The sequence below is a fragment of the Nelumbo lutea genome, chromosome 1, assembly GCF_056320005.1.
Source record: "Nelumbo lutea isolate HS-2025 chromosome 1, American lotus-T2T, whole genome shotgun sequence".
Classification (NCBI taxonomy): Eukaryota; Viridiplantae; Streptophyta; class Magnoliopsida; order Proteales; family Nelumbonaceae; genus Nelumbo; species Nelumbo lutea.
In genome coordinates, this window is record NC_142684.1 from 172,469,764 (window position 1) to 172,491,286 (window position 21,523).

Consider the following 21,523-nt stretch of genomic DNA (forward strand, 5'->3'; position numbering starts at 1 on the left):
TCAAGTTTCATGACTTCTCAATTAACTATGGTGAAACTCAATGGTACTAATTATATCCCAAGGGCCAAGTCGGTTGAGGTATCTCTCATTGCAAGAGGTAAGTTCAAGTATATCCAGGAGGGTCCATTGAAAAGTGAATCAAAAGTGTACAATGAATGGGTACAAGAGAATGCCCAAATTATGGAGAATCACATTAGTGTAAACCTTATGTTTCTAGACACGACCAAGGAGATTTGGGACCATGCCAAGCAATTGTACTCTGGACAAGACAATGTCACAAGAATTTACCAGTTGTACCAAGACTATTTTTCTCTTCAACATGGGGATAAAAGTGTTGAAGAATACTATGCTTCTCTAAAAAGCTTAAGGAATGAGCTCAATGTTTGTCAACCCCTATCCACTTATTTGAAGAATCGTCAAGAACAATGAGAACATCTAGATGTAGAAAGAATTTTTATCTAAGTTGAGATCTGAATTTGATTTAGTGCAGGCCTAAATCTTAGGGAGCAGTGATCTTCCATCCTTGTCTAAGGTTTTCTCTCGCAAAAGGAGAGCCTCAAATCCACATAGTGATCATCCCCCACCTTCAAAGAGATAAGCCATGGTGGTTTCCAAAGGCAGATTTCTTGGTGGACATATGCGTGGTAGAGGTGGAGGAAATGTGAGGGGTTTTGGCCATGGGCCCAGAGGTGCACGAGGGGGTGGTAGAGAGTTTGGTGGTGCAAGGAGTTGTGGTGGTCGTAGTGGTAGTGGTCGTGGTTCAGCCCATGAGTACTCACATAGTGGACGAGAAGGTCACACTGTCAACTTTTGTTATGATCTTCATGGCCCTCCATCTTCCTAGGCTAACATGGCAATGGTGGAAGGTGATTTTGGGAGTCTTGGTGTGACTGAAGATGCTCCTACTTCCAATGTTGGTAACGATAAAGACACAATTTCTATCTCATGTGAGGAATATGAAAAGCTTCGCCAGTCTGCCACTGCTACACTAGTGAAGTCAGGTACTACTTGTCTTGCCTCTAGTTCTTCACCTTCACCTTGGATAAATGATTCTGGAGCCTCACATGAGGATATCTTTGTATCCATGTCACCACCTTCTACCTCACAAACCGTTACCTTAGTTAATGGTTCTTCTTTTGCTATTACTGGTACCGGTAATGTGTCTCTTGGTTCTGACCTTAGTTTACGCTCGGTTTTTTATGTTCCTAAGTTTCCCTTTAGTCTCTTGTTTGTGAGTAAACTTACTCAAACCTGTCATTGTTCAGTAACATATTATCCTTCATATAGTGTCTTTCAAGATCTCAAGACGAGGAAAACGATTGGTGGCGGTCGTGAAGTTAGAGGATTGTACTACTTGGATGACCATGGTCCTCAAAAGGCTTTTCATTCCTCTCTTACACCACATCAGTGGCATTATCGTCTTAGTCATCCTTCTCTACATGTTTTGAAAAAGCAAATCCCAACCTTGGAGTCTATAACTCAGCTAGATTGTGAGTCATGTCAGTTGAGTAAACATCATAAAGTGGCTTTTCTTCCTAAGGATGATAAGAGAGTCCTGAGTCCTTTTGCTTTAGTCCACTCAGATGTTTGGGGTCCTAGTCGTGTGTCATCTTATAATGGATTCAGATATTTTGTAACATTTATTGATGACTATTCAAGAATGACATGGATTTACTTAATGAAGGATCGTTCATAATTATTCTCTACTTTTCTATCCTTTCATGCTAAGATAAGGAATCAGTTTAGTGTATGCATTAAAGTGTTTCATTCAGATAATGCCAAGGAAATTTTTTAGTCTTATTTTGACTCTCATGGTATTATACATCAGTCCTCCTGTTCACACACTCCTCAGCAAAATGGTGTGGTTGAGAGAAAATTGCCATGTGATTGAAACTGCTCGGACTTTGTTGATTCAAATGTCAGTTCTTAAAATCTATTGGAGTGATGCAATTCTCACCTCTTGTTTTATCATAAACCGTATGCCTTCTTCAGTCTTAGATGGCAAGTCACCTTTCTCTATTTTGTTTCCTTCCACCTCGCCTTTCTCTCTTCCTCCTCATGTGTTTGGTTGTATGTGTTTTCTTCACAAATTGGGTCCAGACCATGATAAACTTGACTCCAAAGCTATTAGATGTATTTTTCTTGGTTACTCTTGTACTCAATGGTTGCTCTTGTACTCAAAAAGGTTACAAATGCTATGATCCTGTTTTTAGAAAAGCTTTTGTTGCTTTGGATGTTACCTTCTTTGAGAGTTTACCCTATTTCTCTAGACGTGAACCTTCTCCTTCTATTCCTCTTCCCTCTGAATCTGGTGATGTCTTTATTCCCTTACCTACTATGGAGGAGCCTATTCAACCATCTATTCACAAAGTATACTCTAGACGTGATAGACAACTAGAATTGTCGCTAGGAGTTGATCCAGCTCCAGCTTCTAACATGCCACCGAGTCTTTGTCGTTGACAGATCCACCATCCTCAGATCTTGATCTTCCTATTGCCCTTCACAAAGGTAAGCATACTTGCACAAATCACCCCCTTTCTCAGTACGTCTCCTTTGCTCAATTGTCTCCTTCACAACAGCATTTTATTTCCCTTCTATCCTCTGTTTCTCTATCGTGTTCTCTACAGAAAGCCCTCTCATCTCTTAACTGGAAGAAGGCGATGGATGAATACTTTCATGCTCTTTAGTCCAATAATACTTGCGATCTCACTTCCTTACCACCTAGGAAGCAGGGCCTTAGTTGTTGATGGGTATATATAGTTAAACATCGTCAAGATGGCAGTAGTGAGCAGTTCAAAGCTTGACTTGTTGCAAAGTGGTATACTCAGACCTATGGTGTGGACTATTTAGAAACCCTTTCTCCTGTGGCTAAAATAGGTTTTGTACAAGTGCTCATTTCTTTAGCTGCCCTCTTTGCTTGGCCCCTATTTCAGCTTGATGTCAAAAATGTGTTTCTCCATGGTGATCTTCAATAGGAGGTATATATGGAGCAACCTCCTATGTATGTTGCTCAGGGGGAGTCAGGAACAAGAAGGCTATCTATGGGCTAAAGCAATCACCGCGGGCATGGTTTAATCATTTTAGTAGTGTGGTAAAAGATTTTGGCTTGAAACAATGCAATGTTGATACTCATCATCTGGGAAGATCATTCTAACAATGTATGTTGATGATATTGTTCTCACTGGCAATAATACACATGGAATTGATGAGTTGAAACAGTTCCTACAACAACACTTTCAAACTTAAGATCCAGAAACCTTGAAGTACTTTCTTGGAATTGAGGTAGCTCAATCGAAGTGGGGAATCTCTGTCCCAAAGTATGTTTTAGATATGTTGGATGAAACTGGGTTGTTAGGATCTAAGCCAGTTGAAACTCCCATGGATCCCAATGTGAAGATGATTGATAGTCTGGGCCATTAGAAGACCCTCAAGGTATCAAAGACTAGTAGGCAAGTTGATCTATCTTACCATCACCAAGCCTGATGACATCTCCTTTAGTGTTGGAGTCCTCAGTCAATTCATGCAGAATCCAACAACTGCTCATTAGGATGGTGTTATGAGGGTGTTGAAGTATCTAAAGGGTGCTCCTGGTTGAGGGCTTTTGTACAAGAAAAGGGGAGATGTGTCTCTGGTAAGGTACTTAGATGCAGATTAGGCAAGGTCTCCGATGGACAAGAAGTCTACTCCAGGTTATTGTACTTGTGTGGAAATCTCATTTCTTGGAAGAGCAAGAAGCAAAACGTAATTACTAGGAGTAGCGATGAAGCTGAATACAAAGCAATGGCCCATGCTACCTATGAGCTAGTCTGGTTGAAGCATCTTCTTCGGGAGATGCATATCACAATTTGTCAACCCATTAAATTGTTTTGTGACAACCAGGTTGCAACACATATTGCCTCTAATCCAGTGTTTCATGAAAGGGCTAAACACATTGAAGTTGATTGCCATTTCGTGAGAGAAAGTGACAAGTGGAGAGGTTGTTACTCCCTATGTTAAATCTGAAGACCAAGTAGCTGATTTTTATTAAAAGTGTGGGTTGCTCAAGGATGGGCTATATTTGTAACAAGTTGGAACTTTATGATATATATGCTCCAACTTGAGGGGGAGTGTGAGAATTGTTAGAAGTGGTTAACAAGGGCAGTATTGTCTTTTTCATATTATTCTTTCTCTCTTATATCTCCTGTAATTTTCCTAAGGGTATTGTAGTCATTTCTTCTCCTTTTCTTCTCTTTCCCTTCCCTTTCTCTTCCTATCTTCTTTTCTTTCTTCTATGTTTTTCTTCACCTTTTCTTACTTTATTAAAGTTGGAAGATAACCAAAATCAGACAATGTCTCTTTTGCCTTCTTCTCTCATCTTAAAGACAGATTTGCATCCATTCCTAGGTATATATCTTTGAACAAACTTTTGACTAATGAAATTGCCCAAACATTGAAAGGAATGAATGGTAACTGACTGAAAAGGCCAAAGTAAATACAATGGAGAAGCAATTGAGGTTCACTATGAGATGTATGTATCAATGATTTTGCTGCATCAAGGGTCTGTACTACAATGGAGTATCCTCCCCTCCATTGTTCCATTTATCCATTCATCCAAGAGATCACTGTAATACAGTTGTATCACCTCTATCCTACCACTGGTAGACATAAACTTAAGTCCTTGCAATAACACATGTAAGTTTTGTTGTTGAGGACTTCACCTGCCCAGTTGGACCCAAGATTCTGAGAAGCTAAAACTAATGTTCATGTTGGGATCTCTTCTCACTCCTGATTCTCCAGGATTGCACAAGCTGCAGCAACCAAAATTGAATTTCAGTTTTCCCACCTCAGGAATCTCCCATTCAACACTTCTTTGTTATTGATGCTGTTTTTAGAGAGAGAGAGAGAGAGAGGGAAGGAAGGAAGAGCATTGTATCTAATCCTCTCAAACGAACATATACAACACCCTGCTCAATAAGGCAGCTCTTTGTTGCTTCCTTCCTCTGATAGCTTGCTACAACTTACCATTCTTGCAATAAATCATCCAATAGTAACTCCCCTAATGCTGATCAAAAAAATAGTAACTCCCCTAAAATCACCATACACCAAAACCCAAAGGACAATTCTAAACTTGATGAAGTCTATAAAAAACCTACCTCACATTCTGTCTTCAAAAACTATTGCATTCCTCGATTTTGTCATCTTGTTCTACATAGAATTGGAGTCTGTATGAAAAAATCCATGACATTTTTTTGAAGGTGAAGTACTGAGTTGTAATAAAAATGAAAGACAACTATACACCAGGAACATACTATAAGTCATTCTTAACTGAGACTAAATCAGAACATTTATTGTAAAAATGCAACAATTTCTTTCCTTCCATGGAGTCCACAAGATGGCATCTGGAAAAGTCCTCCATAGCAATTTGCCCCTTCTGCTCAAACCCTTGATTGTCCACTTCTGCAAAAGCTGAAGGAATGTTTCAGGTGGGCAAGAATGTAAACCAAAATAGGACCAAGCCATTGCCTAAAACTGATGAGAAAAGCTGCAATGGATGAAGTGAATGGAGAATTCAGAGACCTCATTGCATAAAGGACACAAGAAGCTAGGAAGAAGCATCCCCCTTTTGATCAGCCAATCTGAAGTTTGGTATCTGCCAAGAACTACAGTCCAAACCAGGAAGGCTATTTTTGAAGGGATGTGGGGGCTCCAGATTAAAGCCCAAGGGAAATCATTGTCCTCCCTAGACAAGAGGTCGCTGTAGAAAAACTGAGTTGAAAACTTGCCTCCCATGACCAAGTTCCTTCATCGTCAGTTTGAGGGTTAGGCTTTATATTTTGAATGAGGCCTAACAACTCAGTCAGTGGATTGGTTTCCCAATCATTGAGATTTCTTCTAAAAGTAGGGCCCCGGATTACTTCACCATCACCAAATCAAAGCACTCTTCAACTACAGCTTCTTTCGCAAAAGCAAAATCTCTCCACACCATGTACCATGACAGAATTTGGGAGGATTGCCTTTGGCAACTTTGTATCTGATGCCCTTCAAGAAATCAGGAAGAACATTAAGAACATTACTCCACAAAGCACACACCCCTTGGAGGAAAAACAGGGCCTGAATCCCAATCAAGGCTGCAATGATACTTCTCCAAAGGCTGCTTCTTTTTCTAATCAATCTCCAGCACCGTTCACCGAGTAGGGCCTTATTAACCAACTACTTAATATTCTGATGCCTAGACCACCAACCAACCCTGGTTGACACACAGTTTTCCAATTCACCAAATTGAAATTATATCTGTTCTCCAACTAGCCCATAAAAAGATCCTCAATTTCTTTTCTAAATGATTTGCAACACACAGGGATTTGAAATAAAGACAGGTAATAAATAGGGAGTGGAGACAAAATACTCCGAATCAATGTAAGTTTACCTCCTTTTGACAAATATATTGACTTCCGCATGGCCAATTTCCTGTCAAACCTTCCGATAACTGAATTCCAGATCCCCTTAAGAGTTACTTTTTGCACCAAGGGGCAGGCCAAGATAAATGGGCAATTTCCCAAGTTTGCATGCCAAATTATTACCCAGCTGGAGATCTGAATATCCTTCCTCTTAATAACATTATTACACTTTTAGAGAGATTGATTTTGAAGTAAAGGGATCTGTACTCTCAGCTATTACCTACTTTAAAACCTTGGATAAGTCTACCAACTACCACCCTTCAGATGAGCTTGCTCAAAGCTTCCATCAATATATTAAAAAAGGATTATATACATACACACACACACACATATATATATATATATAGAGAGAGAGAGAGAGGAGACAAAGGGTCTCACCTTTTAAATTTTCCACAAGAGACACCATTGAAGAGAAATAGAGAAAGTAGGTGTGGTGACCCATACCTTAATCCAACTATTTAAAATCCATTCTATTCAGCATATAGTCCGGGAACTCCAGCTAACATGATCAGAAGCCTTTTCTAGGTCCACCTTGAGGATTAGCCCTTCTCTACCTTCCCTTTTTCATGAGTCAACCAGCTCATTAGCATTAAAAACTCCATCAAGAATTTGTTTCCCTTCTAGATAAACCCCTTGGGAAGGAGAGATAATTTGGCCCATCACTTTCAAGTCTTGATGCTAAAGCTTTTGCAAGGATTTTATAGACACTTTCCAAGAGACTGATGGTCATAAAAGTCTTTCAGCTCTGAAGGCCCTTCCTTTTTTGGAAACAAGAAATAAAGGTTGAAAGTTGAATTTAGACACCTTTCCAAAGCATCCTTTGCATGAAAGTCAACAAAAACATTCTTTAGATCCTGTTTGATAAAATGCCAACCAAAGTTTATAGAATTTCCTTCTGAAACTGTCCGGGCCTGGTGTCTTATCCCCACCCCACCTCATTTTGTCCTCTGAAAATGGCTTTTCCAAATCCATAGCATCTTCATCAGAGATTGATGTCCAAACCATCCAGCCTCAGCCTTCTTTTCCAATATTCTTTGTAGAGATTTGAATAGAAGTCTACAATGGCACCCTTAAGTTGACTCTCATCCTTGACATTAGATAAAGCTGCACAGACACTGCCAAAAAGCTGAAAGAAGTGGTTCCATTCCTGAGAAGCATGGTGACAACTCCAAAGAAGATGGCTAGTATTTTCACTACTCCTCAAGCAAATAACGCAAACATAAGGGGATGGAACAGCAGGTCTTTTGTTTCCTTTTGAACCTCTCACTGATGTTAACAACCTGACTGGTAGCTTCCAATTTTTTAAAACACAGAGGCATGACGCAAGGCATTCCACTACCTAGAGGTGTGAGGCGTAGTTCAGAACGTAAGAGGCATAAGCCTCCCGAATACAAGGAGGTGTAAGCCTCCTTAAGAGGAGGGGGTCAAGAGGAAGAGGAAGGGGGATCTCATTTTTTCTTTACTTTTAACAAAAATCTTTTATATTAAGAAGAATAAAGATGCACAACATTAGCAATTGAAGGTCGTTTAGTCAAAGAGACTTCCAATCTGCATAGGCAAACTCCACCTGTGACTAAACAGTTCAAAAATCTTATCCCATAGACTAGCAACAAAAGAGCAGGATATCAGGAGGTGGTAGCAGCTTTCTCCACTTGCTTTACACAGGGTACACCAGTTAGGAGAAAGACTGACAGAAAAGGTCTTCTTTTTTTGCAAGATATCCAACGTGTTTATTTTTCCATGAAATATTTCCCAGCACAAGGCCCAACCTTGGGAGGAATAGGTCTAAACCAAACTTCTTTAGCAGGGCACTGAATAGAGTTTGGGTCTGAACACAAAGAGGAAAGGAAAGATGGACAAGAAAAGAGACCTTTAGGATGCAGAATCCAAATCAAAAGCACCAGACTTGGAAGAATTCAGGAATACAGAATCAAGAACTTGTAACAGCAAGGTTGTACTTTCAGACTTATGGTCCCTTAAATTCCAGCTTAAACCGGTCGACAGGGAAAACGAGAAACAGGTTCTTTTTTGAACAAAGAGAGAGAGTACAACAAGGGGAAAAGATCTTTAAGGGTTGAATCACTAAGCCACAGGTCCTCCTAAAAAACAACCTCATCTCCAGAGCAAACATCATACCTGATTAGGCTCAGGAACTAAGGGATCACACCACATATGGATTTTCAAGGAGAAGCCAAAGTAGCCCTCGAAGATACCCCAGCATCCCAACCATTGCATGCATAACCATGGATATTGCCAATCACCTCTTGCCAGTCTCCCCCTCTCCAAAGCCATTTACCTAGGTTTCCTACCCCTAGCCCCCATGTTCTTTACTTTTGCACACTAAGTCCCAACTGATCAGGTGATCCTTCCAACCTCCCCTTGGATCCCATAAGATATCTCTTGTCAATTTTTCAAGTTTCATCACTTCCCTCTGCGGCATCCTAAAATCTGGCAGGTAATGGGCTAGCAAGTTTGCTAAGGTGGATTTTATCAGTGTAACTCTACCTCCCAGAGAAATATAATTTCTCTTCCAGGCTACCAATCTCTTAATACAACTCTACAACTGGGTTCCAGAACCTACTTTCATTCAGATTGTCTCCTAGAGGCATCCCAAGGTATTTCATAGGCCAACAAGCAATAGGGCAACCTAAAGACAAACAAGTGTGCCCTAGAAACCCCTTTTTTTGGCTAAAACATTGGCCAATCATTAGCTGATCATTTCACCCATCTGAAGGAAACCTCCATTTCTATTGCAATGCATCTGATTTCCCTCGAGGCTTGCCTGCCACTCCATACACCAATTCTGTTGCTATCCAGCTAGCTTACCACTAATTGGGATACACCTTCTGCCACCATGTTTTGTGGTACCCATTTGCTTTGCTAATCTTGAGATTCTCAACCCTTGTAGCAGTGCTGGAATTTCAGCACTTTAGTAATCAGCATGGACAATGATGACAATTGACTCAGAAAAAAAAGAGCCAATATAGATCCGTTTTCATGTCTAAACACTCCCCCAGCCCTGAAGGACCTGGATTATCCAGAAAACTACCATCAAATTTCATATCTATTCGATTGTACCTTCATTCTTCTTGTGTAAGAACTAAATTGGTACATCAAGAAAGCACCCAAATAATTGGTTGTGCTGTTAAAGAGGTGCCAACAAGTAAAGGAGAGAGAGAGAGAGAGAGAGAGAGAGATTCCAAATCTGGGACAAATATTGACAAGATAATAATAGGTAATTCTCAACTCTTGAAACAAAGAACACGCATGTGGGGATAACCACTAGTTTTTTCATTTTCTTCAAAGTCATTCATTAGTATTCTTGATTTGAAGGGTGGTCTCCTGACAGAAAACGTTTACTTCTGCCAGAGAGGAACCAGTCCAGATAGTCTGCAATGGAAAGAGAGGGCTTGATGGAGGGTTTTAAATAAAAAGCGAGAGAAGGTACCACTTGGACTAGGAGCACACACACATTCATCCTCACCAAATGGAATTACACACGCTTCAAAATATTAAGGAAATGAGTTTGAGAGCTTCTATAGATTCCAGATCTCTCAACCCCAGATTCCAAGAGAGGCTTCTATTTTAAAATTTCAACAGCTACCAACTTTGCTATTGGTTTGTTTTTATTAGTTGTGCTCCCTCCTATTTAGATGTAATTCTTCTTCCATGCAGCCAATTTTTTGGAAAACATCCCAATGACCCCTTCCCAAAACTCTGAATCTGTTGGATTTCCACCCAAGCAAAGGCCCAAATATTTAATTGGCCACAATCTGGTTTCACAACCCAATATTTATGCACACTCATCCAATTAATGAGCCTCAAATTCGATTCCTACCAGACAACTTCTAACTTTAAACTGTAGCATCTTTTTCATTGATAAGTAAACACTGGCCTATACACCAATGCTACCGTTGCCCTCTTCTTTCTTCAATTATCCGGAAGATAGGATATTCAACAATAAGGATTGGCCTAGAAGTGCAATCATTGAGAGCACTACAGTTAAAGTGATTAATTGGGTCAGACAATGAGGTTGTTCATTCATTCTCTAGAGAGGACATCATTAGAGGTTGGTATCAGGTATCAAATTCCTCATTGATCATATCTTCTGTCTTCATCTCATGGTGGAGGCCTCCCGACTTAAACATGATCAAACTGAATTTCAAAAGCTGTAGCAGGGACAATCCTGGCCCGGCCATTCCAACACAATGTTTTAAAACGCGGAGACGTGACGTGAGGTGTTCCACTACCTAGAGGCATGAATTTGAGAGCACTACAGTTAAAGTGATTAATTGGGTCAGACAATGAGATTGTTCATTCATTCTCTAGAGAGGACATCATTAAAGGTTGTATCAGGTATCAAATTCCTCATTGATCATATCTTCTGTCTTCATCTCATGGTGGAGGCCTCCAGACTTAAACATGATAAAACTGAATTTCAAAAGCTGTAGCAGGGATAATCCTGGCCCGGCCTTTCCAACACAATGTTTTAAAATGCGGACACGTGGCGTGAGGTGTTCCACTACCTAGAGGCATGAGGCATAGTTCAAAATGCAAGAGGCGTAAGCCTCCCGAACACAAGGAGGCGTAAGCCTCCTTAAGAGGAAGGGGGTTAGGAGGAGGATGAAGAGGAAGGGGGGATCTCATCTTTTCTTTATTTTTAATAAAAATCTTTTATATTAAGAAGAATAAAGATGCACAACATTAGTTGAAAGGGGGGATCTTGTCAAAGCGGAGCCAAAGGGGCAGGGAGCAAACAACTTTCTTTCCCCTTATCTTTTCTTCTCTTCCCTTTCCTTTTCTTTTCTTTCCTTTCCTCTTTTTTTTTTCTTTTCTTTTTCTTTCCTTTCCTTTTTTTTTCATTTTTATTTTTTTCTGTCTTTTTATGTAAGATGTGCATGAGGCTCATGAGGCATACGCCTCTAGCACACCTCATGAAAAAAGTGCATGAGGCGTACGCCTCAAAGGTGTTAGCGCCTCTGGCATATGCCTCAGCGCGTTTTGGGAGCGTCTCGCCTACCACGCCTTTTAAAACACTTCCAATATATGAGGAATTTATAGATATTGTAATGGGGTCATAGAAATTCCAGGATCATAGGCCATAAAATTTCCACAAGGCCAGAGATATTGTCAGCACTACGAGGATTAAGACCGGCTAAATATCTCAATTATAGAATTTTGGTGGTGGAAGGAGATTTACAAGTGGTAGGCTGGCTAAAGAATGATGGTCTAGTCCCATGGAAATATGGGAACATTATGAGGGAGATAAGAGGGATAGAAAGGGACATGGAGATTTGTATCAGTTGGGCTGTTGGACACAGCATAGTCACTTAATAGCAAGAACATAGCATAGTCGACTCTCCATAACACAATACCCAAACAATTTCAGTAAATCAACACTTAAGATGACAACTCCCAACCAATGATAGCAACAATCTTGGATTTATTTCTACGCTTCAAACTCACCTATGTCAACTCATTGTAAAACTCTATCATGAATTCATGATTCTACAAACTTCTAGTGCATACAGAAGTCCAACATTATGACTTGCATCCTCAAGGAAGGCTTAGTATATATCAACTATGCAAACCAGAGGGCAAAATATAGAAACATAAATCGGATGACTACTTGAAATACTCATATCATATATAATGGAAAACCCAAAAGATTTTATAATCATCATCATCATCATCATCTAAGCCTTATCCAAACTAAATGGGGTCACCAGTCAGCTACACGAATCCTGTTTTTTCTTTTCGTTCTGTTAGGTGTCATATCCATTGTTAGAATATAAGCTCTTAAATCATTTTTTACTACTTCAACCCATGTCCTTTACTCCTTTTTGGTCTACCCCTAGCCCTTCTAGCCCCTTCAACTTGCAACCAAAAAATTTTCTACTCTGATGTAAAAATGGTCGAAATACCCATGCCACTTGCCACCAAAATCTCAATCTCTATCTACCCCTAGCCCTTCTAGCCCCTTCAACTTGCAACCAAAAAATTTTCTACTCTGATGTAAAAATGGTCGAAATACCCATGCCACTTGCCACCAAAATCTCAATCTCTATGCATCCCCATACCCCTGGTAAAATTCTAAACTTTGGCATTTTAATTAAAGCGGCTAAGAGATCTAGAACATCCCGACCATGAATGATCAGTAGTTAGCAACATGCTAAACAGAAAGTAAAGCAAAAAATGAAACAGATATGCATATTCAACCCAATTTTGTCAAACCTGCCACAGGCAAGGCACTGGAGTGGCCCTTGTTTCCCGTCCTCCAAATAATTCTTCCTCTGAGAAGCATTCTCGTTAAGCGATTTTGCAAACCGAAGAAAGGCTTTCTTTAGAGCATGTGGGTCCACCTCAGGATGCTTCAAACCCACATCATCATCCGGCGCACCACGCCGGGAAGGTATATCGTCATAACCTCCGCCAACCCTCATTTGCTTTGAGGACCTTAAATCATCCATTCCTCTGGCAGAGTTTGGTGCATCCCGACGGAATGGACTACTTGTTCCAGCCAAGTAATCGGCCCGCTCACCAGAACCAGAAGGAAAACAATAGGGGTTCCCGTACCGGAACAGCTGTTGTCGTTGACGCGCAAGTTCATCCCTCTCATCCTCATCTCCGTGCTTCCTTTTCAACGAGCCTTCCAGCGGTGGCGGCCCACGGCCATCAGGTCCAAGGTGATTCCAGTAATCATGCTGCCCGCCACGCCCGTATAGCTCATTGCGATCGCGACGGAACCCATCAGGGCTCAACGACCCACCTGGGGGAAAATGCTTATCAAAACCGAACCCTAAACCCCTGGGCTCAGGTCCATGACCGCCAGGCCCTAAGGGTAAAAACCTATCAGCAATATCCAACCGCTGTATAGGAGTTGGGAAGTCCTGATAATCTGGTGGTAAGGCGAAGTAAGACCGAACGCTCCCATCAGCCAAGACAATCGTTCGCCGCTCAAGCATGTGAAACCCATAAGCGGGCGGCGGCGGCGGACCGATGCCAGCGAGGTCCGGAAACGGCAAGAGAGCTCCGGCAGCGGGCCCTGACGGCGGAAAGGGACCGGGACCCGACGAAGGGATCTGGTCGACAGCGGGCTTCGACGGGCCAGTTTTGGCGTCCTCTTTGGGACCTGAGGTGGGTTTTGATGGTTTGGAGTCACCGGCAGCACCAGAATTGCGATCGGAATTAGGATTGTTGCCGGATTCCCACCTGGACTTCCGGTTAGACGACGAAGAAGATGGCTTGTGGGAAGAGCCCTTGGGGTTGGGGTTACTTCCCGTCTTCATCTTCTGGTTGTCTTTCATGCGGAGAGAAGTTGGGATAGTGAAGGGATTGGAGACGATGGGATGGGGAGACGAAAATTACGACAGACAAGGATTGAAACGGGGAGAAACGTTCAGCGTAGCTTAGTTATTGACTTATATACCAAGTTCTGAATGTGGAATCCGGGGGATCAAACTTGCCGGATCAGGGTCAACTCTAATATACAAAGTTCTGATTTGGATCCACTTACACAAACCCGACGATGCTTAGAGCACACGCAGTTAGGCACCGGCCACTCCTAGTTGGAGGTGACTAAGCTCCTAACTTGCAACGGGCAAGAGATACCTGTGTTAAGAGAGATAAAGGAATCCGGGGTTGCTCACCCGACGGGAACACTTTGATGCTTAAAGTAATACTCAGTACGAACTGAAAGATAATGAGTTTGCAAGAAGATGAGAAAGATAGAGAGTGGTGAATATGCGATACCTTGGCCCCTGGGGGTTGAAGTCTTTATATACTGGCATCCTGACAGGTTTGGTGGGATTGATCCCGAATTTCTATCGCGGCGATCTGTTGTCAGGTAACGTTTCGGAGTGACTGGTTGTTATCGTTAGGACTGGGGAGTAGATGGTCTAATGCGACCGTTGTAGGGTACGGTCCTGCCAGACAGGAGACAACCTCCGGGGTTTGGCAAGCACGACGTCGCCAGGAAAGAGACATGAGTGCAGTCCTCAAAGTTGGCAAATACTGCACCACCAGGCAAGGGACATGGGTGCAGTCTTTAGGGTTGGCAGGTACGGTCCTGTCAGGCAGGAAGCTTCTCGCGAAACGTCGGGCTACCTATGAGCAACCTTGTAGCGAGCTGCTTGGTGGCGAGCTATCCGTGACGAGCCGCTAGTGGCGTGTTGAGGTGATTCTGCCTGAGGCAAGTCGTCTTCGAGGTGTCCCACTTGCTTGGGTTCAGACTGCTGAGAACTTGGTGTTGTTGTTTTAGTTCGCGAACTGGAATGGACTCATCCCGAAGTACCTTCAGCTCGGGACATTAGTGTACTCGAACTCGTTCTGTAGCGAGCTGATACTTGTTGAGTTGTCACCTGTGTTGAGCCATGTCCACGTGCCGACCTGCTCATGTTGAGCTATCGTTTATGTCGAGTCATGTACACACGTCACCCAATTATGAGGTCGGGCCAAATCACCCCTTATCAATTGCCCCTCACTCCCCGAGCTAGGGGTCTTGACCTGGTGTGGGGAGTTCATGATGTGACAAGTGGATTTGGCTTGGAGTTTAAGCCAGCCCGTCAGATTGCATGTGGCTTACACGTGGACACCACATGAACTATAAGTCCCGGGGATGCCAAAAACACGCTAAACTGTCTTCGATCTCAAGGGTCGTGCAACAAGTTTTCTTGTGAGCCGTCAGATTGCTTTGATCTGGACCGTTGCTTCTTCAGTACAATGGCTATAAATAGGGGGTCCTTAGACTCATTTTTACATCAAAAGTTGTCTTACCTTCGACTTGAGGTCGCGCTCTAGCTCCGTTAGCTCAGATCTTCCCAGTTCACGTCTTTTCTCCAGTTCGGTCATCTTTCTTTGGTGAGTCCCTTTGCTTCCTTTCAATTCGGTTCAGTTATGTCTTCTAGTTTTGATAGCTTTTTAGATGAGGCCGATGTGGGTACTTCGGCCTGGGTCGATAGCCGAGACGAGACTACTTCAGGCTCAGGGGTAGCCCAAGGTCTTCCCGAGGGGCAGTCTCCCCCGGAGGCTCGACAGGCCTCTGGTAACCTGGCATCCGCATCTCATCAAGGTCGGGTGCCAGACAACTTTGGTCCTTCCTCAATGACCCCGGACAGGCTTCGGGCTCTGGTACTTCGGTACAACCTCCCGAGGGAGCTTTTCTGTAGTCTCCCCGGGGCAATTTTCCTTGGAAGCATGATCACAACGAGATCATGATTTTTGAGGAGCAACTCGTGGCTGGCCTCCGTCTTCCCTTGCACCCGTTGGTCGTAGAGGTCCTGAAACACTTTAGCGTTACCATAGATCAATTACACCTGAACTCTATCTATAACGTAGTAGGGACTATTTCTCTTTTCCACGAGTATTGTCTCCCTCTCACCCTCGAAATCTTCTCTTCGATTTTGTCTATAAAAAATGCTTTCCGCGGCGCCCCCGCGCACAGGCAGTCTTACTATCTATCCCCCCGCCCAGGCTACAACCTTCTTCACAGGCTACCCAATAACATCCTGACTTGGAAACGAGATTATTTCGTGATTCGCAACCCCGAGGGGTGGCCTTTTCCAATCCACTGGAGGGCTTCCATTCAGGATTCTGGTGTTAGGCTAGTCCTGAAGACGAGGGAGGCACTTCAGTCCTGGGCAAAGCTCAGCCTTACCTGCGTGGACTACCTTGCCGAAGATAAGCTCGTGCAGGCCAGCTGAAGTCCTGATTGGTTGCTTTGGGTTTTTCCTTTTTAAGGTTTTGATAGCTCATGCTAACCTTATTTTTGCCTTTTGTAGTTACAATGCCAGAGGTCGATGCACGAAGCCTCCTGATGAGTTCTCGAAAGGGGAAAAAGAGGGTGGTGAAGAGGCAACATCTAGATAAGGCTTCGTCATCTAGGGCACCCGAAGCCTAGGTCACGGAGCCAATCTCTACCAAGCTCCCCACAGAGGAGGCCCAACCTGTAGACCCCGAGGTGGAAATAATAGAGGGAGGTGACAAGGAGGCCCATTCTCAGGAGTCGGAGGGTGAGCCCACGTTAGCTTCAAAGGGGCCTACTACTGAGTCAGAGCTCGCTCCAGCTACGAGAGAGGAGAGCATCACGAACCACGTGCTCGCGGTGCAAAAAAGCCAGGACGTGATCTTCCCGAATGAGGTCGTGTGGTGGTCGAAGATACTTCTGAGGCGTCTTCTGGGGCTAGCCGCTACTCATTGCATGGTGGTAAGCATTCTGCCTTTGGCCCCATTCTTTTTTTTTTATCTCAATTTTCTTTTAACAGGTGAACTCCGTCCTTCACGCGTTGGCATGCCAATCTGCGACTCACTCGAAGCAGGCTTAGGATGCTAAGGTAGAGACGCGAAAGCTCCATCGCGAGCTAAACTTGGCCTGAGGTGAAGTGCATCAGGCAAAAAAGGGGAGTGAAAGCCAGAGGTTGCTGATCCAGGACCAAGAGGGGCGAATCTCTTCGTTGACTGAGGAGAATGCCAGGCTTAAGAAGCAGATTTCTACCATGACCGCGAGGGAAGAGAAGCTGTCCGCGAAGATGGCCGAGGAGAGAGCACAGTTTCAATGAAAAATCCAAAGCCTCGAGGCCACGGTCCAAGAGCGGGCTCGGGTCTTTGATGTTGCTGTTGAGGAGGTGCGGTCAGAAGAGAGGCCCAAGGCCCTTGATTGCTTTAAGGAATCCTCGGAATTCCATGATCATCAGGTTGAGTATAGCATGAGCTCCTACCACTCTGGGTTCAAGCTCTACAGATATCTGGTTTGGCAGGAGTTCCTTGATCTTGACCTTGGTGCTATCACGATGAAGGGCTTGGCTCCGGAGGCAGCAGTTGCATCGAACGAGGAGCCCGACTCGTCAGAAGAGGAGAGTGATAACGAGGTTGAAGTGGTGGATCCTTCCGCATGATGGCTCCTTGCTCTATCTCATTTTTTTAACTGTGAATGTACTCTCCTGGGTTGCTGAGCTCGGGTTTTAGTAAAAACTCTTGTACTTAGAGCTTTTTGTTAATGAAAGAATATTTTTTCAACCCAAAGGATTCTTTTTCAATCTAGATGACACATGTATAGGTTACCTGAGCCATCGAGCTACCGAGCTGGCAACAAGCGAGGGTAATCGAAGTACGGATCGCCACTCCAATCTGCGTGAGTCACCCCAAACTATCAGGCCACCAGGCTTGGTAACGAGTGAAGATAACCACAACGAAATTTTTCTGAGGGTTTGTCACTTCGAGCCATTTGTATATGAGCCACTTGTTTAAGCATTGGTCCTCTGACGGACCTGAACTACGATTGCCGTTGAGGTGGTATAAACATTGTTGGGTTCATGCCCGAGCTGTCTATACTTTCGATTCTAGTAGCAAGGCAACAAAGTCTTATGTGTTTCCGTCAATTTGGTATTTTTAGCCCTTAGGCTCTGGGAGCGATTTGGAGTCAACTCTTAAACTTTGCCCATGCCGAAGAGGCGATTGGGGCTTATGCGGTGCCGAGGTCTTTGCTAGTTCGACATTTTAGCCCTTAGGCTCTAGGAACGACTCGGAGTCCACTCCTAAAGTTTGCCCATGCCAAAGAAGCGACTGGGCTTATGCGGTGCCGAGGTCTTTGTCTGTTTGGCACTTTAGCCCTTAAGCTCTAGGAATGAATCGAAATCCACTCCTAAAGTTTGCCCATGCCAAAGAGGCGACTAGGACTTATATAGCGACAAGTCCGTCAATTCTTAGGCCTTGGGAGCGACTCGTAGTCCACTCCTAGGCTTTCTGGGAATGACTCTCAATCCACTCCTCTGGTTCAACGATCACAAGTAGTATTGTCTTAGATTGTTGATGTTCCAAGCTCGAGGTACTTGCTTTTCTTTTGACGTTTCGAGCTTGTACGTACCTTCCCCGAGTACCCATTTTACTCGGTAGGGACCTTCTCAGTTCGGTCCAAGCTTACCCACACCGGGCTCAGACACCATTACTTTTCGAAGGACCAGGTCACCGACACGGAAGTGCCGCTTCCTGACCCGATTATTATAGTACTAAGCTACTTTTTGTTGGTAGGCTGCGGTCCGGATATACGCGAGGTCCCGTACCTCTTCTATCAGGTCGAGGTTGGTGCGGAGTTCGTCAACGTTTGCTTCTCTATCGTACACCTCCAAGCGTAATGTAGGTACCTCGAGTTCGGCTGGGATTACTGCCTTTGTGTCGTAGGTGATGTTAAAGAGGGTTTCACCTATGGCGGTCTTGATAGTAGTTCGATAGGTCCATAATACACTGGGCAGCTCGTCTACCCATAGTCCTTTTGCCCGGGCTAGGCGGGCTTTCAGTCTACGTAGTATAGCTCTGTTCATGACTTCTGCTTGCCCATTTGCTTGAGGGTGTGCCACCGAAGTAAAGTTCTATTGTATCCCCATCTCGGCGCACCAGTCTTGAAACTTGATATCTTCGAACTATTTTCCATTGTTAGAGATAAGTACTCGGGGTAGTCCGAAGCGGCATACTATGTTCTTCCAAAAAAATTTTTGTATGGTTCGAGCTGTGGTTGTCCCTAAGGGTTTCGCCTCTACCCATTTTGTGAAGTAATCCACTGCTACCACTAGGAATTTCCTCTATCCCGTAGTTGGTGGGAATGGTCCAAGAATGTCAATTCCCCACTGTGCGAAGGGCCATGGGCTGGTGAGGTACTTCAGGTCGGCAATGGGTTGATGATGGATATTGGCGTGCCTCTAGCATTTATCACATTCCTTGATGAACTCGAGCACATCTGCTTTCATTGTGGGCCAATAATATCCTTGTCGTAACGCTTTCTGGGCGAGCGCCCTGCCCCCCAAGTGTCCGCCGCACAGCTCTTCATGAGTGTCACGGAGGACGAGCTCGACATTTGAGGGTCGTAAGCAACGCAAGTAGGGGAGCGTGTAGGATATTCGGTAAAGTCGTCCGTCTATAATGATGTACTTGGCTGCCTATCGCTCTACCCTTCTGGCTGCGTTGCGATCTACGGGAGGGTCCTGTGAAGTAGGTAGCTCGCGAGTGGGTCAATCCAGCTCGGCTCTGCTTGTGCAACAGGAGCCACCTCTTCTACCCCCTAAGAATGCTAGGCCGAGGTAGGCTCTCTATAAACACGACTCTCATAGAGTTGCTGCTCGTGCTGGCTAATTGGGATAATGCATCGGCCTCAACGTTCTCAGATCTTGGAATTTGCTTGATGAAGTACAATTGAAAGCTGCGTAGAACTTCCCTGGCCTTGGCTAGATAGGCAACCATGGTGGGGTCACAAACTTCGTAATCGCCGGTTACCTAGTTGACCACGAGTTGGGAGTCGCTACAAATGACGAGGTGCTTCGCTTGTACTTCATTTGCTATCATGAGTCCAGCTATCACTGCTTCGTATTCTGCCTCGTTGTTGGATGCTGCAAACTCGAACCAGTGTGCGTATTCCAGTTTCGCTCCGCCTGGCCCGTACAGGATGACTCCGGCTCTTCTTCCTGGTTGAGGCTTCCTTTGCGTTCTTGATCTCTATTAATTCGGAGGCTGTAGTGTTGAAAGTGCATTTAGCCACGAAGTCGGCCAAGGCTTGGGCCTTAATTACTGTTTGGGGCTCGTACCGGATGTCGTACACACTGAGCTCTATAACCCACTTAGTCAGTCTTCCAAATACCTCGAGCTTGAGTAGGACTTGCCTCAGGGGTTGGTTGGTAAGAACGATGACTGTGTGGGCTTGAAAGTATGGCCGGAGCATCCGAGCTGCTGTGATCAGCGCATACGCCAACTTCTCGATCTATGGGTATCTAGTTTTGGCACCCTACAAAACTTTGCTCACATAATAGATAGGTCATTGGACCCGATCTACTTCCTTTGTTAGTACCGAGCTGACCACCTCATCGATTGCGGAGAGGTACAACTTCAAAACATCACCCTCCTCGGGTCGGGTCAAAACAGGGATGCTAGTTATGTATTTCTTCAGTTCGTCGAAGGCAAAATTGGCATTCTTCAGTCCATTCAAACTCTTTGCTTTTCTTAATTGCCTTGAAAAAGGTAGGCAATGATCTGCTGATCTGGACATGAAGCGACTTAGGGCAGCCATATGGCCATTCAACCTCTGAACCTCTTTTATCTTGCGAGGGGGGCTTCATGTTCAAGATAGCCTTTATATTTTCAGGGTTAACTTCGATGCCACGTTGGCTAACTATGTAATCTAGAAATTTTTCCGAGGTGACACCAAAGACACATTTGTTAGGGTTTAGCTTCATATTATACTTGCGCAGGATTTCAAACACACATTGCAAGTCACTTATTAAACTGTTCGAGAGTTGGGTTTTGACGACCATGTCGTCTACATAGCATTCAACCTTGCCGGCGATCAATGGCTCAAAAATTCGGTCCACAAGTCTTTGGTAGGTTGCCCCGACATTTTTCAGTCCAAAGGGCATGACCTTATAACAATATAGTCCCAGTTCGGTAATGAAGGCCATTTTCTCTTCATCAGCGGGGTCCATCTTGATTTGGTTGTAGCTCGAGTATGCATGGAGGAAACTCAGCAACTCGTGCCCTAAGGTCGTGTCCACTAGACGGTCGATCTTGGGGAGATGAAAACAATCCTTTGGGCAACCTCGACTCAGGTCGGTATAGTCGACGCATATGCGCTATTTACCATTGGCCTTCTATACCAGAACAGGGTTAGCTACCCTGCTCAAGTAATGGACCTCCCTGATGAAATCGGTTGCGAGAAGTTTCCCGACCTCCTCGTCAACTATCCTACAACGCTCTGGGGTGAGGTTGCGTTTCTTTTGTCTAATGGGCTTGATTAGGGGATCAATGTTTAGCTTGTGAGTTATTTCTTTGAGTCTATGCCGGACATTTCTGTCGTAGACCATGCAAATATGTCTAAGTTCTTGAGAGGAAACTTACCAGTTGAGTTCAAAGAGGTTCCCCGACTGCTGCCTCGATTTGGAGTGTCCTAGTCGGATCATCTTCTGAAGTCAGGACGAGGACCGTTCCCTCGGTCAGTGTAGCTCTCTCTTCAGGATACTCTACGAGCCGTTTGAGCTCAATGATTTCCGCTAGCTTGGCTTTCCCTTTGAGGGCTGCAACGTAACACTTCTGGGACTCGAGTTGGTCACCCCGGG

General features: G+C 44.1%; 1 protein-coding gene across 2 annotated transcripts in view; it reads right to left on the reverse strand.

Moving 5' to 3' along the window:
- The window catches only part of LOC148879227 (uncharacterized), a 29,508-nt gene extending 15,476 nt beyond the window's left edge, over window positions 1-14,032 (reverse strand). The window contains exon 1 of one of the 2 annotated variants that reach the window (XM_088960700.1): window positions 12,669-13,841. In XM_088960700.1, coding sequence (XP_088816826.1) covers window positions 12,669-13,741 — 1,073 coding nt within the window. In that variant the 5' untranslated portion in view covers window positions 13,742-13,841. Of the gene's footprint in view, window positions 1-12,668 lie in introns of both variants that reach the window. The other variant, XM_088960701.1, reaches the window with a different exon arrangement.
- Window positions 14,033-21,523: the final 7,491 nt, after the last annotated feature.